This window comes from Hemiscyllium ocellatum, chromosome 12 (genome assembly GCF_020745735.1).
Source record: "Hemiscyllium ocellatum isolate sHemOce1 chromosome 12, sHemOce1.pat.X.cur, whole genome shotgun sequence".
NCBI lineage: Eukaryota > Metazoa > Chordata > Chondrichthyes > Orectolobiformes > Hemiscylliidae > Hemiscyllium > Hemiscyllium ocellatum.
In genome coordinates, this window is record NC_083412.1 from 62,689,548 (window position 1) to 62,706,611 (window position 17,064).

Genomic DNA, 17,064 nt, shown 5'->3' on the forward strand with positions numbered 1-17,064 from the left:
AGTGTAAGGTTATGCTCTTTGGTAGGAATAATAGAGGCATCAATTATTTTCTAAATGGGGAAAGGCTTTGGAATTCTGAAACTCAAAGGGACTTGGGAGTCTTAGTTCAATATTCTCTTAAGACTAACATGCAGATTCAGTTGGCAGTTAGGAAAGAAAATGCAATGTTATTTGTCTGGACTAGACTTGATCTCAGCTCCCAAAGTTGAAAGATTACTATCTGTTTTTGAACTGGGTTTTGCATGCAAGTTTTTTTTTGTTGCATTCGTGAGTATTTCTGACATCGACTTAGGCAGTTGTCCTAAATTATATTTGAATGAAAGAGCTCTGAATTGTAATTGTAATTTGATTTTCTGAAAACTTAAAAGTCCAATTTCAGATATTATTGTGCAAAATAGAAACACAAGATTATAATAGTGTACTAGCATGGATTGAGAATCGGTGAGGAGACTGAAAATAGACTGGGAAGGAATAGGTCTTTTATTGAGTGAAAGATGTGACCAGGGGAAATCAGGTCTTGGACCCCAGCTATTCACCATGAATATATATCAATAATTTGGATGAGGGGATCAAATGTAAGATTTCTATGTTTTTGATAACACAGAACAAGGTGGATTTTTTTGTGGGGAGGAGGATATCAAGAGGCTTCGGGGTTATTTAAACAAATTGATTAAGTGGGCAGGTGAATGACATATGCAATATATTATGAAAAAGTATATACTTATTCACTTTGATAGGAAAGCATGGGAAATGGTGGCATTCATTGCAGGAAGATTTGTGTTCTGGTGCAAGTATGTACTGCAGTCATACAGGGCCTTGGTGAGACTACTACTGGTGGATTTATGAATCCTTACCTAAGAAAATATTTGTTTGCCTAAAGGGAGTGCAGCAAAGTTTCTGGGATGGCAGGTTGCATGAAGAGATGTTAGATTAACTAGGCTGATACTTACTGGAGTTTGGAAGAATGAAAGAGGATCTCATTGGCATGTATAAAATTCTGACACAGCTGGATAGACTGGATACAGGCATGACATTTCCATTGGCAGGGGCATCCAAAGCAATGGATCACAGTCTCAGAATATGCATGAGGCCATTTCGGACTGATAAGAGATTTCTTCATTCAGGGTGGTTAAACTGTGGAATTCTGTACCATGGAATGCTGTGAAGCCAAGTCACTAAATGCGTTTGAGAAAGTAAATAGATTTCTAGAGTAGAAGTTTTGTGCTAAGATAGAAGATTAACCGTGATCTGGATGAAGGTGGGAGTGAGCTCAATGGACTGGCTTATTCCTGCTTTTGTTTTCCATATTTCAATCAATGGACTAAATATACATCCAAAAGCTCAAGCTGTAATTGGAGGCAATTTTTAACCAATATCAATTTAAGTGATTAGCTAAATTAAACAAATATTGTTTTAAAGCTGACTGTATCTTTCATGTGAATAGCAGATTCCTTAACTCATATTCCACCAGTTTAGGTCGTCCTGGGGTTGATTGTTACTGTCAACATGAAAGTGGGGCAGCTGTGCTGCAGCTTCAGTTCCTAATCAATGAGGTAAGGTAATCATACTCAATTGCCTCACATCTGTTAAATACAGAAAATCATTGTCAAGTAATAGTATACATTTAAAACGTGCTGTGCAATGTATACTAGATGACTTGTGTGCAGAGATCATTGATCAAATACTGTGGATGTGCTGGTAGAGATTAGTACAATGGAAAATTCTCCTGCTTAGGGAATGCAACGCTGACCCTGGGCAATTTGTAAGATCAGTTAATTTAAATAATTTCGGCAGACTCTTCGATCGCCGTAGGAATCCTCATAGATAATGGTTATCACAGGCTCTGGGCATCTGTTATCATTTCATGTGACCTGTTAGAAGATAATTGATGGTTTAGGATTTCCAAGTCACATAATGCTTAATTTCTTACCTTCCTGGCCTGTGTGCTACTAATAGCAACCATAGATGACAGGAATGTTTTTGAGGTGCAAGTTATTGTGTGCATCTCTATCATAAATCCATGCATTTTTGTGGGCCTATTGACACTTCTGGCCAAAAATAGTAGTTCCTGAAATATTTTTCAATTCAAGAATCCAACATAACTCAAAATTTCTGAAACAGTCATGTACAGTAAGTTTAAAAATAACAAAAACCTGATTTTTTAAAATTAAAGTACAATTTCAAATAAGTCCAAGGGTAACAGAATTACAAAAGATGTGTAAAAATATAAGACACCTCTGAATAACTCAGTACACCCTGTGTTAAAAGAAAGCTACAAGTTTAAGATTTTTGTTTTTCTGGTAAAGTTTATTCTCTTAGTAAAATGCTGTAGTAATAAATTTACAGTTGACTTTACTCAGTAACATATATTTAAACACAATGCTTTTGATATTTGCTCTTTTCTTTCCCTCTTCCAACTTTCACTTTTCTATGCATCTTTTCTGTCTGTTATTTTCACCTTTATAAACCTTTTTATCTAAACAGATGATGCATCTACATCACAAAGTCCACTGTGGCCAACTTTAACTATAAGCTCCGTGATTGCTCTGCACCACTGCAATGGCATGTGGCCAGCATTCTTATTTCATTTGCGTGTAATTTCCAAGAGAAACTGTTCAGTTTCTCAGATTAAATTACAACTATGTCATGAAAATATGGTTGACTTTAATTTATGCTGGTTATTGTATACCGATTGCTATCGTTAATCAAGCAGTCTTATACAAATAGAAGTTGTGAAATGATTGAACTATTGCAAAGTACTTTTTAAATCTCAACAACTCATGATTGACTAAATATTCTCAAATTATTCAGATTGCCGATGGCTTTTGCACTAAATATTCATGTGTTGATGAATGTGGTATGTAATGATCTTGGCTGACATTATTACAGGACAAGTCAGATCCTAGACTGAAACCTGGCTTGATAGGTCATAATTTATTTTACGGTTTTAAAGAAAGGGTTCCACAGTGAAATGTAAGCATGCAATGCTGCAGATTTTGCTTTAATAATAGAACAGAAGTTTATTAACAAAATAAATGATGACAAAATAGAATAATCCAAAACATCTATTTATAAGATAATTTCAAAGATGTTTAAACACAGTCGAAATATAATCTGATTAATCCCAAATCACTCGTTTACAAGAGAAACAGTATCTTTTGTATAGCATGAAAAACACACCCTGGTATAGTAATTAAAAACACATCTTGTACAGTACCCAAAGCAGTACTTATATACCAGAGTCTCTGTCTCTAATACCATCGATAGTTTTGAACGTCTTCTGACTAACTTACAGACTGAAACTTCAGAGAGCTTCTTTCTGGATCAATTAGACACCTGAGTTTAAACGTTTGCAGTTTTAACTAATCTCTTCAAGGCTTTATCCCAACACTTCTGTTTGGAATTATCGCCAACGCAAGATTCTTAGGTAATCCAGTTTCAGTATATCCTTCACTTCTCCAGAATATTGATCTATACAAAGTCTACATCAAATGACTACACCGGACTGTCCAAGACTCAAAATAAAACACAAAACAACACATCTGTCTCTAAGCTATGTATATTGCCTTAAGCTCTCTGACATTCTAAATGGAAGCTTGTTCACCTTGTTATAAAGCCCTACAAACTTACAGAAAAAAAACGTTATTTCTAAACCCAGCCCACAAAATTTGTTTTTTAAAAGAAATCACCCATGACTACAAAAATATTTACTAATGAATAACCTCATACTCACTGAAAACCCACAAGTTACTAATTTAAAAGCCAAAAACCCCTAAAATAAATTGTGTATGTTGCAAGTCACAATAGGCAATATTAACACTATTAAAAAAATTATCAGCCAATGTAATTTTCTGGCACATTGATTATTATTACAAAAATTATTAGAAGCAAACAGGGTGTCAATCAGCAGCAATCATACAACTGGTGAAGATTTGGAGAAGCAACCAAGTATACTGTTGTTGAGTATTTAGTTAGGAATCTATAATGGAAGGGGAACTAGAAATGAGGTCTTTCAGAAGGAGTTTGAGGAAATAAAGTACAAATTAAAATGCAGATGTTTAAATGTAACAATCTCTAGATTGATACCTGAACTACAGCATAAATTGGCATGGAAAAAATTGCTAAGTTTAAATTTGTTGGTGAGTGAAATGTGTAGGAGCCAGGTATTTCAACACTGAGCACTCAAACCATATAGTCACAGAAACAGACCCTTTGGTCCAACCGTCCATGCCAACCAGATATGCTAAGTTAATCTAGTCCCATTTGCCAGCACTTAGCCCATATCCCTCTATTCATATACCCATCCAGATGTCTTTTAAATGTTGTAATTGTATCAGCCTCTATAACCTCCTCTGGCAGCTTATTCCATACATGTGCCACCCTTTGCGGTGAAAACGTTGCCCTTTAGGTCCCTTTTTACATCGTTCCCCTCTCACCCTAAATGTATGCCCTCTAGCTCTGGACTCTCCTAACCTAGGAAAAAGATCTTGTCTATTTACCTTATTCATGCCCCTCATGATTTTATAAATCTTTATACGGTTATCCCTCAGCCTCTGATGATCCAGGGAAAACAGCCCAGCCTTTTCAGCATCTCCATATAGCTCAAACCCTCCAACCATGGCAACATCCTTGTAAATATTTTCTGAACCCTCTCAAGTTTTACAACGTCCTTCCAATAGGAGGTAGACCAGAACTATACGCAACATTCCAAAAGTGGCCTAATCAATGTCGTGTACAGCCGCAACATGACCTCCCAACTCCTCTACTCAATGTTCTGACCAGTAAATGCCTTCTTCACTATTCTATCTACCGAGACTCTATTTTCAAGGAACTTTGAACCTGCAATCCAAGGTGTCTTTGTTCATCAGTGGTGGGTAAAAAGGGAGCTAGTCCTTTGGTAGACGGGATCTGTATTTTAGCTAATTGAATAGCTCAGATGGTAAATAGGCTTAAAGATAATGATTGGTAGGATAGACTCGGTAAGTATAAAACTGTAAGTGAATAGTGTAAAGTGTAAGTGAATAGTGTAATGAATGGTGTGTCAGTCATTTAGATAGTAATATCATTGTTAGAGTTTGGATTTTAAATTAGTGATACATGGGTGTTAGCTCCCTTTGTGAACAGTTTAGAAAAAGAATAATATCTGAGAGTTGTTTCCAGAATTATGATCAACTTTAGCATGAGTCAGCAAGCAGGTGACTGCAAACATTTGGAATGTCAAGCCAAGATTGTTTGTACTGTGGGGTTTATCACTGAGAGGGTGTTTAAACATTGAATACATCTATTTGCTTTTTATTTAGACCATTCAAAGACATTGAAAGTTTTTTGAGCTGTTTCAGAAGACAGTGGATTATTGTTATAAAACAAATACACTTCCTCTTGTAGAAAGAAATGTAGGACAGTTAGGGGGAAAGCTCAGTTATTTTTTATATAAACGTTGAGCTTATGAAGCTACCAGACTAAATGTGTTTGGTTAGAAATTGGTGAATCTGTTAAAAGACTGAAAAAGTTTAAGCTCTGTGTTGTGTGTATTCAAACAAAATGTCTTCACAGTTCACAGGACAGAAATGGATAAAGCAATTAGGTCAAAGCTAAAGTTTTAATGTTAAAGGGTAATTTTTCTGCATTTGAAAGGCTGTAAAAGTATTAGGGAATAGGTGGTGAGACTTCATTTTGCTGTGTTTAAAGATATTTCAAACTGTATTTCATATTTTGTGATTTATTTTTCTTTTATGTAATACAATTGTTTTATTTTTACTGTTGAAGAAAACTCTGGAGCATTCTATGCCTATGGCTTCAGTGATTGATATTAAATTAAAAAGACCAATCAAGACATATTTCACGTTGGAATCTGACTTGTTCAGTAGTAGCCTTAGATGAGATCATGAAAAGTGTGAGCTCTTGTTGAGACTTCAGCTCATTAAATTTAAAAGGGGCAGAAAGTGCTGAAGAAACCTTTTTCAGTCCAATGAGTTCTTTGGAAATTTGGATGGTTGCATAGGATTACGTAAGGAAATTAGAGAAAATTTGCAGATGAAAAAGGTGCTAATATTAAAGAACAAATACAAGGATGCCAAAGTAGTATAAATCAAAATCAAATAAAGATAGAAAATAAAACTGCCGGAATGTCAATCAGTAAAAACCTGAGCCAAATTGAGCAAATCCTGATATCCTTAGAATCCTAGCATGCTGTGATCCACATTAACTACCTGTGATAACAGGTAATGAATCTTCAACAAAACTGGGGACAAGACTCACTCAGGTGCAGAAAGATAGAAAACAGATTCCAATCCATTATGCCATTCAATCTCTAAAAGACAGAGAACGGCCTTCTATCACAGTTGAAAAAGTTTGTTTAACAGGAATGCGTGAAGTATTTCAGATTATGTGATGGAGTTCCAATTCAAGATTGAAACTGACCAAAATCCATTTGTCACTCTTCTGAATCCAAATGAAATAGCCAAGTTGCTTCCGGAATTGATCAGTTCAAATTGAGACTCTCAGACAACAACTGAATATATACAGATGAAATACTAAACAGACAGTGGTGAGGAAACCATTGAGTTCAGCAGAACAAACAGATGTGGGCATCATTGGACAGGTTGAAGCCTCTATGTCAAAAGTTATGAAACACATACCAGCTACTAAGGAACCTTGCAAACCTTTGAGCAGCACAGGAATAAGGTTAAAAATGTATGCAAGTCTGGAAATATTGTCTGGAAGGATGGCTAGATTGTGTATCTATAAATGCAATATTATGTCAGTACTTTGAACAACATAAACATATCATTGTCATTGATCTACAATTTTTAATAAGAGGTTAACATTTCCAAGAGCTCTTTGCCTTCATTGTACAAATCTAGGAATTACAAAGTATCATGCAAGGGGACAATAGTGATTCTGGTGGTTAGATTTCGATTGGTTAATACAGGAAACAATAGTCTGCAAATGACACATAGCTTAGCATTTGTGTGGTCACTTGTCAGCCCAAGCCTAGATATTGTCCAGATCTTATTGCATTTGGACATGGACTGCTTCAGTGTCTGAGGAATCTTGAGTAGTCCTGAACATTGTGCAATCGTCGGTGAACATCCCTACTTCTGACCTTATGATGGAGGCAACATCATTGATGAAGCAACTGAAAATGGTCAGGCTTAGAACACTACCCTGAGGAAGTCCTGCAGAGATGTCGCGGAGCTGAGATGACTGACCTCCAACAACCATGACCAATTTCCTGATGAAGGGCTCCTGCCCGAAACATCTATTTTCCTGCTCCTCGAATGCTGCCTGACCTGCTGTGCTTTTCCAGCACTACTCTAATGTTGACATCTTCCTATGTGTCAGGTATAACTTTAACTATTAGAGAGTTTGCCCCTGGTACTCATTGATTTCAGTTTTGCTCAGGCTCCTTGATGCCACACTCAGTCGAATGCAGCCTTAATATCAAGGGCTGTGATTCTCACCTCACAGAGGCAATTGCAGAAGGAATTCAGCTCTTTTGTCCATGTTTGAACCAAGGCTGTACTGAGGTCAGGAGCTGAGTGGCTCTGGCAGAACACAAACTGTTTGTCACTGTGCGGGAAATTGATAAGCAGGTGCTGCTTTGTAGCACTGTTGATTACACCTTCCATCACTTTGCTGATGATTGAGGGTATTCTGATGGGTCGGTAATTGACCAGCTTGGATTTGTCCTGTTTATGTGCAGGACATACTTGGGCAATTTTCCACATGTTCGGGTAGATGCCAGTGTTGTAACTGTACTGGAACAGCCTGGCTAGGGGAGTAGCAAGTCCTGGAGCATAAATCTTCAGTACTATTGTTGGAATGTTGTCATGACCCATGGCCTTTCAGTATCCAGTGACTCCAACTGTTTCTTGATAGTGAATCAAATGGGCTGAAGACTGGTATCTGTAATGCTGGGAACACTGGAGGAGGCAGAGATGGATCATCCACTCGACACTTCTGACTGAAGATTTATCAGCCTTATCTTTTGCACTAATGTGCTGGACTGTTCCATCATTTGTGGATGGGGATATTTGTGGAGCCTCCTCCTCCAGTGAGTTTAATCATCCTGGATGTGGCAGGACTGCAGAGGTTAGGTCTGATCTGTTGGTTATGGGATCACTTAGCTCTGTCAATCACCTGCCGCTTATGCTGTTTGGCATGCAGGTAGTCCTGTTTGATGGCTTTACCAGGTTTACACCTCATCTTCAGGTATGCCTGATGCTGCTCCTACCATAGCCTTCTGCACTCTCCATTGAACCAGGGTTGATCCCCTGGCTTGATGGTAATGGTTGAGTGGGGTAGATATGCTGGGCATAGAGGTTACAGATTGTGCTAGACTACAATTCTACTGCTGTTGATAGCCCACAATGTCTCAAGGAAGCCCACTCTTGAGTTGTTAGATCTGTTCAAAGTCTGTCCCATTTAGCATGGTGATAATGCCACACAACACGTTGAAGGTTATTTTCAATGCGAAGGCAGGACTTTGTCTTCACAAGGACTGTGCGGTGATTACTCTTACCGATACTGTCATGGACAAATGCTTCTGCAGCTGACAGATTGGTACGGATGAGGTAAAGTATTTTTTGCCATCTTGTTGGTTCCATCACCACTTGCTGCAGACCATTCTAGCAGCTATGTCCTTTAGGACTGGACTAGCTTGATCAATAGTACTGCTGCTGAGCCACTCTTGGTGATGGACATTCAAATCTCTCCTATTTTGTGTCCTTACCATCCTCAGTGCTTCCTCTAGTGGTGTTCAACATGGAGGAGTACTGATTCAGAAACTTAGGGAGGATGGTATGTAGTAATCAGTTGGAGGTTTTCTTGCTCACGTTTACCCTGAAACTATGAAACTTCATTGGGTCTGAAGTCAATATTGAGGATTCACAGATCAACAGACTGTAAACCACTGTGCCACTGGCAGTGAGACAGGACATATCCAAGGATGGTGATGGTCGTGTCTGGGACATTGTAAGGTATGATTCCGTGAGTATTTCTGTATCAGGCTGTTGCTTGACAGTTGTCCAAATTTTGACACTAGCCCCCAGATGTTAGTGAGGAGGACTTTGCAAGATCGACAGAGCTGTTTCTGCCATTGTCTTTTCTGATGCCTCAGTCAATGCCAGGTGATCCATCTCATTTTATTTCTTTGAGATTATGTAGCAACTGGTGCAACTGAATGGCATGCTTAGCCATTTCAGAGAGTGATTGAGAGTCAACTACATTGCTGTGGGTCTGGAGTCACAAGTAGGCCAGACCAGGTAAGGATGGCAGATATCCTTCTACGAAGGATATTAGTGAAGCTGATGGATTTTTCCAACAATTGGCAATGATTTCATGATCATCAGTAGATTCTTAATTCCATTTTTTTCCCTTGAATTCAAGTTCCACCATCTGCCATATCGGGATTTGAACCCAGAAGATTATCTGGGTCTCTGGATTAATAGTCTAACAATAATACCGCTAGGCCATCACCTTCCCTTTATCAAAGGACTTTATCAAACTTGGAAATAAAAATAAACCATGACTACTGATTCCCACTTTATCTGCTCTGATGTTAACATCTTAAAAATATGTTGAGTTGCCTTCATAAATCACAGAATCATAGAAGTCTTATGGTTCAGAAGGAGGCTACCCATCACGTCTGCACTAGCTCTCCAAATGAACAGCATGGCTTAGTTCCATCCTACTTCTTTTCCCCATGCCCTTGCACATTGTTTCTATTTATCATTTGCTCTCTTGAATGCCTCAATTGAACTTGCCTCCACCACACTTCCAGACAAGAGGGGAGTAAAGATAGCCCCGATAATTATAGACCAGTGAGTCTTATTTAAGTTGTGGGTAAAGTGTTGGAAAAGGTAATGAGATAGGATTTATAATCATCTAGAAAGGAATAAGTTGATTAGGGATAGTCAACACGGTCTTGTGAAGGGTAGGTCATGCCTCACAAACCTTATAGAGTTATTTGAGAAGGTGACCAAACAGGAGGATTAGGGTAAAGCAGTTGATGTGGTGTACATGGATTTCAGTAAGGCGTTTGATAAGGTTCCCCATGGTAGGCTATTGAACAAAATACAGAGACATGGGATTGAGGGTGACTTAACAGTTTGGATCAAAAATTGGCTAGCTGAAAGAAGATAGAGGGTGGTGGTTGATGGGAAATGTTTATCCTGGAGTTCAGTTGCTTGTAATGTACCACAAGGATCTGCTTTGGGGCCACTGCTATTTGTCATGTTCGTAAATGACCTGAATGAGAGTGTAGAAGCATGTGGATAACACTAAGGTCGGTAGAGTTGTGAGTACTGCCGAAGGATGTTGTGGATTGCAGAGAGACATAGATAAGCTGCAGAGCTAGGCTGAGAGGTGGCAAAAAGAGTTTAATGTGGAAAAGTGTGAGGTGATTCACTTTAGAAGGAGCAACAGGAATAAAGAGTACTGGGCTAATGGTACAATTCTTGGTAGTGTAGATGAACAGAGATCTCTGTGTCCGTGTACATAGATCCCTGAAACTTGCCACCCAGGTTGATAGGGTTGTTAAGATGGCATACGGTGTGTTAGCTTTTATTAGTAGAAGGATTGAGTTTCGGAGCCATGAGGTCATGCTGCAGCTGTACAAAATTCTGATGGGGCCGCACTTGGAGTACTGTGTACAGTTCTGGTCACTGCATAATGGGAAGGATGTGGAAGCTTTGGAAAGGGTTCAGAGGAGATTTACTATGATGTTACCTGGTATGGAAGGAAGGTCTTACAAGGAAAGACTGAGGGACTTGAGGCTGTTTTTGTTAGAGAGAAGAAGGTTGAGAGGTAACTTAATTGAGACATTATAAGATAATCAAAGGATTATATTGGGTGGATAGTGAGAGCATTTTTTACTCAGATGGTGATGGCTGGCATGAGGGGTCACAGCTTTAAATTGAGGGTGATAGTTATAGGACAGATGTCAGAGATCGTTTCTTTACTCAGACTAGTAAGGGCATGGAACAGCCTGCCTGCAACAGTAGTGGACTTGCCAACTTTAAGGGCATTCACATGGTCATTGGATAAACATATGGATGAAAATGGAATCATGTTGGTTAGATAGGCTTCAGATTGGTTTCACAGGTAGGGGTCTGTACTGTGCTATGTTCTATGTTCTACAGTGCATTCCAGATTCGAGCCATTTGTGTGGAATAGCTTTCTCCTACATCAGGTTTACTTCTTTTGCAAATAACTTAAAATCTTGATCCTTTGGTCCTTTGTTCTTTTACCAGCAGGAACAGTTTCTCCATAGTTACTCCATCCAGCCCCCTCCTGCTTTTGAATATTTTTCATTAATTCCTTTTAGCCTTCCTCTCTCCAAGGAAAACAGTCCTCACTTCTCAAATCTGTAAACATACCTGAAATTCCTCATTCCTGGAATTATGTTCATTTCATTGTTGACCCTTTCCAATAAGAAAATTTGTTTCTAAGTGTTCAGTTATCATATCTTTAATAATAGATAATAATAACCCTGCCCTACAAGTGACATTAAACTAACAGGCCTGTGAATCCCTTTATTTCTTCCTCCCTCCTTTCTGAGATGATAGAGTTACATTCCAATCTGCAGATGCTGCTCCTGAATCTAATTTTCAAGATGACCACTGGTGTTTTCACTATTTTTATAACCTCCTCTCTCTGGGACGTAATTCATTCACATTCCCGATAAAGGACGTTTGCACAAAATGTCGACTGTCCTGATCCTTAGATGTTGCCAGACCTGCTGTGCTTTTTCAGGCCACACCTTTTGACTCTTTCTCCTAGAGATTGTCAACTTTCAATCCCATTTATTTCTCTAATACTACATTTTTACTGATTTCTATTTCTCATTCTGACTTGTCCCTTGGATTTCTAATTATTTCTGGCAAATCTTTTGTATCTTTCCTTCATGAAGACAGACACAAAATAATTATTTAGTTTCGTTATTTCACTGTTTCCCATTATAAATTCTTCTGTCTCTGTCTGTAATGGACTCACATTTTGACTTTGCTGACCATTTTCTTTTTACATATGTGTAGGAGTTATTCCTGTTCATTATTGCTGCTTTACATTTATAATCTTTTCTCTTTTTCTTTAACAGTTTCTAAGCCTTTCTTTGCTGAATTCTTCAATGCATCTAATCCTATTTACTATTATTTTTGGCAACTTTATTAGCTTCCTGCTTTGATCTAAAATTATCTTTAATTTGCTTTGCCAATTAATTGGCTCACTTTTCCTAATGGAGTATTCTGCAAAAGAACATAGTCCGGTTGTAAACCATTTAGTAACTACCTAAATACTAGCCATTGCCTTTGTAACATCATATTTTTCAAGTATTTTCCCAGTTTACCACAGCTAACTTGCCACTCACACATTCATAATTTGCTTTGTTTAGATTTAAGACCTGAGTTTTAGATTGAACTACATTGTTTTTAAACTTTGTGGATAATTCTACACACTACTGTCATTCTTTCCCAAAATTTCCTTTACAACAAAATTATTAAGTAACCCTTTTCCATTGTAAAACACTAGATCCAAATCGGCCTGCCCTTTACTTTTTTCTCAATATGCTGCTTTAGAAAATCATCTTGTTCGCATATCAGGTATTTGTACCACACAGCATTGGTGCTTATTAGATTTCCCCTGTCTATATGTACATTGAAGTCTCTATATTCTTTGTATTACCTTTATTACATATACCTGCAATTTCCTGATTTATGTCATGTTTTACATAACCATTACTCTTTGATGAATAGACAACTACTGCAAATGGTTTTGCTATCTTTAAATATTTCTTAGCTCTACCTAAACAGATTCTATATCTGTTTCTTCTGACAGATCAAACAATCTGTCACTAATATTCTAATCTCATCATTTACTTATAGCACTAACCATTACCTTTTTCTTTTGCCTGCCCTTCCTAAATCTCAAACATTCTTGAATTCTCAGATCACTATCTTGATCACACTTCAGCTCTTTTCTTCATGCCATCAATTCATTTACAGAGGAACCTCGATTAACCGAAGGACACAGGTGGGGAGTATTTCATTTGCTTAATTGAATTCTGGATAATCAAATGCTGGATGACATAGTTTGGTCAAGCATCAGGAACTTGTGATCTTGCCGGATAATCTGATATTTGAATAATCGAGGTTCCTCTGTCCCTTGTTGCGAATGTTGTGCACCTTCAGATAGCATGTTTTCAATTTTGCCTTTTTAACATTTTTCTGTATTTGACCTAATTTGATGTTGGTATTTTTCCTACTGTCTTCGATTTTTGTTTCCTGTTTTTCTACTTCTCATTACTAGCTTTAGTTTTCTCCTTAGTGAAGAAACTAAGGCCTTAAATCCTACACTTTTTTTTTCAATTCCAGCATTACTGAGGTCGTAAACTAGGGAGGTGATGGCCTTGTGGTATTATCACTGGACTATTACCCAGATATCATTCTGGAGACCTGTGACAGATGGTAACATTTGAATTCAATAAATATCTGGTATTAAAGAGTCTCATGATGACCATGAATCCATTGACGATTGTCAGAAAATTTTGGATTAGTGGTGCTGGAAGAGCACAGCAGTTCGGGCAGCATCCGAGGAGCAGCAAAATCGACGTTTCGGGCAAAAGCCCTTCATCAGGAATAAAGGTAGAGAGCCTGAAGCGTGGAGAGATAAGCTAGAGGAGGGTGGGGGTGGGGAGAAAGTAGCATGGAGTACAAAAGGTGATAGGTCAGGGAGGAGAGGGTGGAGTGGATAGGTGGAAAAGAAGATGGGCAGGTAGGACAACATAATAGATGGAACTAGGAATGAGGTTCTGCTGAATTAAGAAGCAGAACCAAAAAGGTCATAATCTCAGCATTGCTATTTGCTCCACGTGCAAATTGGTGTAAACAAAGCAAGATTAGAGTTCCAAGGTGCTTTGTTTGAAAGGTTGCAGAATTAGCTTATGTAAAGCTTTAAGTCAGTTAAGTTTAAGGTAACACTAAGTTCATGATTAAGAAATCATTTCTGTCTATCGCATCACGCTCAAAAGGTTAAATATGCCTCTCAATCTAGTCACGCTGTATTCAGTAAAGGTTGTCTAACACTTTTATGATTTAGTACTCTAAACCCAAACAGAAGTAGTTTGTATATTTTATCATAAGTATTCAACACCAAAATGAGGTATTCTCACAGATCGGATGTGGTTCCTGGATAATTTTAAAAATTGACATATTTATTTTGTGCTTTTCACATCTAGCTGGTATCTCAAAGAGCTTTCCAGTTAATTAAGTCCTTTATAATCATTGTAATACAGGAAACAAAAACAACTAATTTATGCTTGGAAAACTCCCACAAATAGCAATGTGATAATGACCAAATAATTTGTTTTGTGTGCTGTATATTAAGGGGTAAACATTGGCCAGTACACCAGGAATAACACATCACTCTTTTCCAAATAGTGCCATGGATTTTTATGAACAGTGCCAAGAGATGGATGTCAGCTTAATGTTTCATCCAAAAGACAGAATGTACAAACTGACTTTGCCCATAATGTGAGGTTAGCTAAAGTATACATTTGGACTGTCCCATTACCTTGTTCCATATAAAGTGTTGGGGTATTACTGAGTTAGATGCTGAAGACGTCATATCGACTGGAAGTGTTAACTGTTTCTCTCTCAACAGGTACTGCCAACCTTGCTGAGTTTCTCTAGTATTCTCTGTGGTTGTTTCAGATTTCAAGCTTCCACAGTATTTGCTTTTAAATAAAGCCTCCCTACTCCCAGAGTTATCACAAAAGTTAAAGATTTTATAAAAGTAAGCAAAATTCCCCAATTGTCCATGTGTTTTTATCCCAAATTGTCAGAAAGCATGGAAATGTTTCTGTATTTGAAAGAATGACTTTTTTTTACAACTGCTTAGATTTCACCCACAGATAAACAATTACAGACTATTTACATATAACAATACTAGTTAACTCTCTCACTTCCCTTATAACAGCTAATTTTTACATGCATAGACAAATGCAACAGCTTCAGAGAGGAAAGAAAAACATGGATATGATGGACAGAGGGAAAATTTAGAAAGGCAGATCAATGCTCCCTGCTCACAGGATTCTCTGAGATGGCCTTTTTTAGCTTTTCAGGGTGTGTTGGTACTTGATTCTCCTTCTCCAGATACTTTCACTTGTGTGCAGAACATCCAGGTGGATCGGGTCGCATTTATAAAATCACTGGCACATCGCTTAAGAGCCACAACTTTCAGAAACCGCTGAGGGAAAAATAAACTAGTTTTCTTTAAGCTTAAAGTTCTTTTGCTACTGCAGAGAAGAGACAACTCCTGCTCTTGTGAAGATTTGCCGACTTCACCCTAACATTTCTAATTTCAGTCCACAGTCAAAAGTACAGAAAAAAAACTAAAGGAACTGTATTTTGATAACGATCAAAATAAACACTGAATGAAATACTCCTCCACCTGACCACTTGTACATATTTATTATTTTACTGAATTACCTCGGCTTTCCACTTAAGGAAGTGATACAGAATAGAAGAAGGCATGTTTCCTCTGTGCTTGTGCAACACTTTGAAAGAATTATACTATTAACACAGCATAAGTAATATTTATACATCACAAATGCCAGAAAATTGGCATCTCCAATAAAAGACAGTCTAACCACCACCCTTTGACATTCAGTAATGTTACGTTACTCAATCCCTCACTTCTACATCTTGGGGGGTTACCATTAACTGCAAACTGAATTGGACTAGCCATATAAATACAGTGGCTATAAGAGCAGGTCAGAGACTGGTAATACTGCAGCAAGTAGCTTGCCTCTTGACTCCCCAAAACCTGTCCATCGTCTAGAATGCACAAGTCAGGAGTATAATGGAATTTTCCCCACTTCGCTGAATGGGCGCAGCTCCAACAACACTCAAGAATCTTGATATCATTTGGGACAAAGTAGCCTGCTTGATTGGCACCACATCTCCAAACATTCACTCCCACCATCACCAATGCTCAGCAGAAAGTATGTACAATCTATAAGATGCACTGCAGAAATTCACAAAGATCCTTAGACAGCACCTTATGAACACTCAGCCACTGCCATCTAGAAAGACAAGGGCTGCGGATACATGAAACACTACCACCTGAACATTCCCCTCCAAGCCACTCGTCATCTGGACTTGGAAATGTACCACTGTTCCTTCATTATCATTGGGTCAAAATTTTGGAATTCACCCACTAAGGGTATTGTGAGCCTCTGTACAATGCATGAACTTCAGCAGCTCAAGAAGGCAGCTCACTACTATTTTCTCGATTGCAACCAGGAATGGGTAATAAATGCTAGCCTAGCCAACAATGCCCATGCCCCATGAAATAATTTTTAAAACTCCAATCCCCAGCCTTTTCCACATAGCCCTGCAATTCTTTCTCCTTAAAATATTTATTCAGTTCCCTTTTGAAAGTTACAATTCAATTTGGATCCCAGATTCTGATATCCTCATGAATCTATCTTTGACGCCCCTTTTTTGACATCAGTGTGTTGGCCCTAAGTGATAACATCTGAAAATAGAGCATCAGTTTTCATCTATATCAGATCACTCTCAGCTCTGCTTTAAGCATTTTACTGTATGTAAGTTGTCACATTACCTTACAATTGGATGCTAGATCAACATAGATTTCTTGCTATTGAATAATGGGAAGACTGAAGTTAATACCTTCAGTTTATGATTCTGTATCCTGATTTTTGATTCTGTCTCTTCCATGACAGCTTTTCTAAGGCTGAATCAAAATGATTTCTAACAACCTCCTGCAGTGTCTTGAGACATGTATTTTCACCTCTCTACCTTGCCACTCACCTCTACCTCAGCTCAAATACTACTGAAACAATCATTTATGTCTTTGTTATCTCTAAACATGGTTATTTTAACTTGTTTTTGGCGAAGCTTTTACATTCTCCCCACTCTAAAATTTGGATCATCTCATATTATATTGCTTCTGCCCTGATGTGAGCTAAATCTCATTTTTCATCCTTTAGTTAAACAGTACCGTAATTTTAAAATACATGTTTTCAGATCCATCTATGCT

General features: G+C 38.0%; 1 protein-coding gene across 1 annotated transcript in view; it reads left to right on the plus strand.

Annotated features, from left to right (window-relative positions):
- The window catches only part of stxbp5l (syntaxin binding protein 5L), a 512,076-nt gene that overhangs the window by 122,958 nt on the left and 372,054 nt on the right, over positions 1-17,064 (plus strand). The window contains exon 3 of the mRNA XM_060832791.1: positions 1,472-1,553. Coding sequence (XP_060688774.1) covers positions 1,472-1,553 — 82 coding nt within the window. The remainder of the gene's footprint in view (positions 1-1,471; positions 1,554-17,064) is intronic.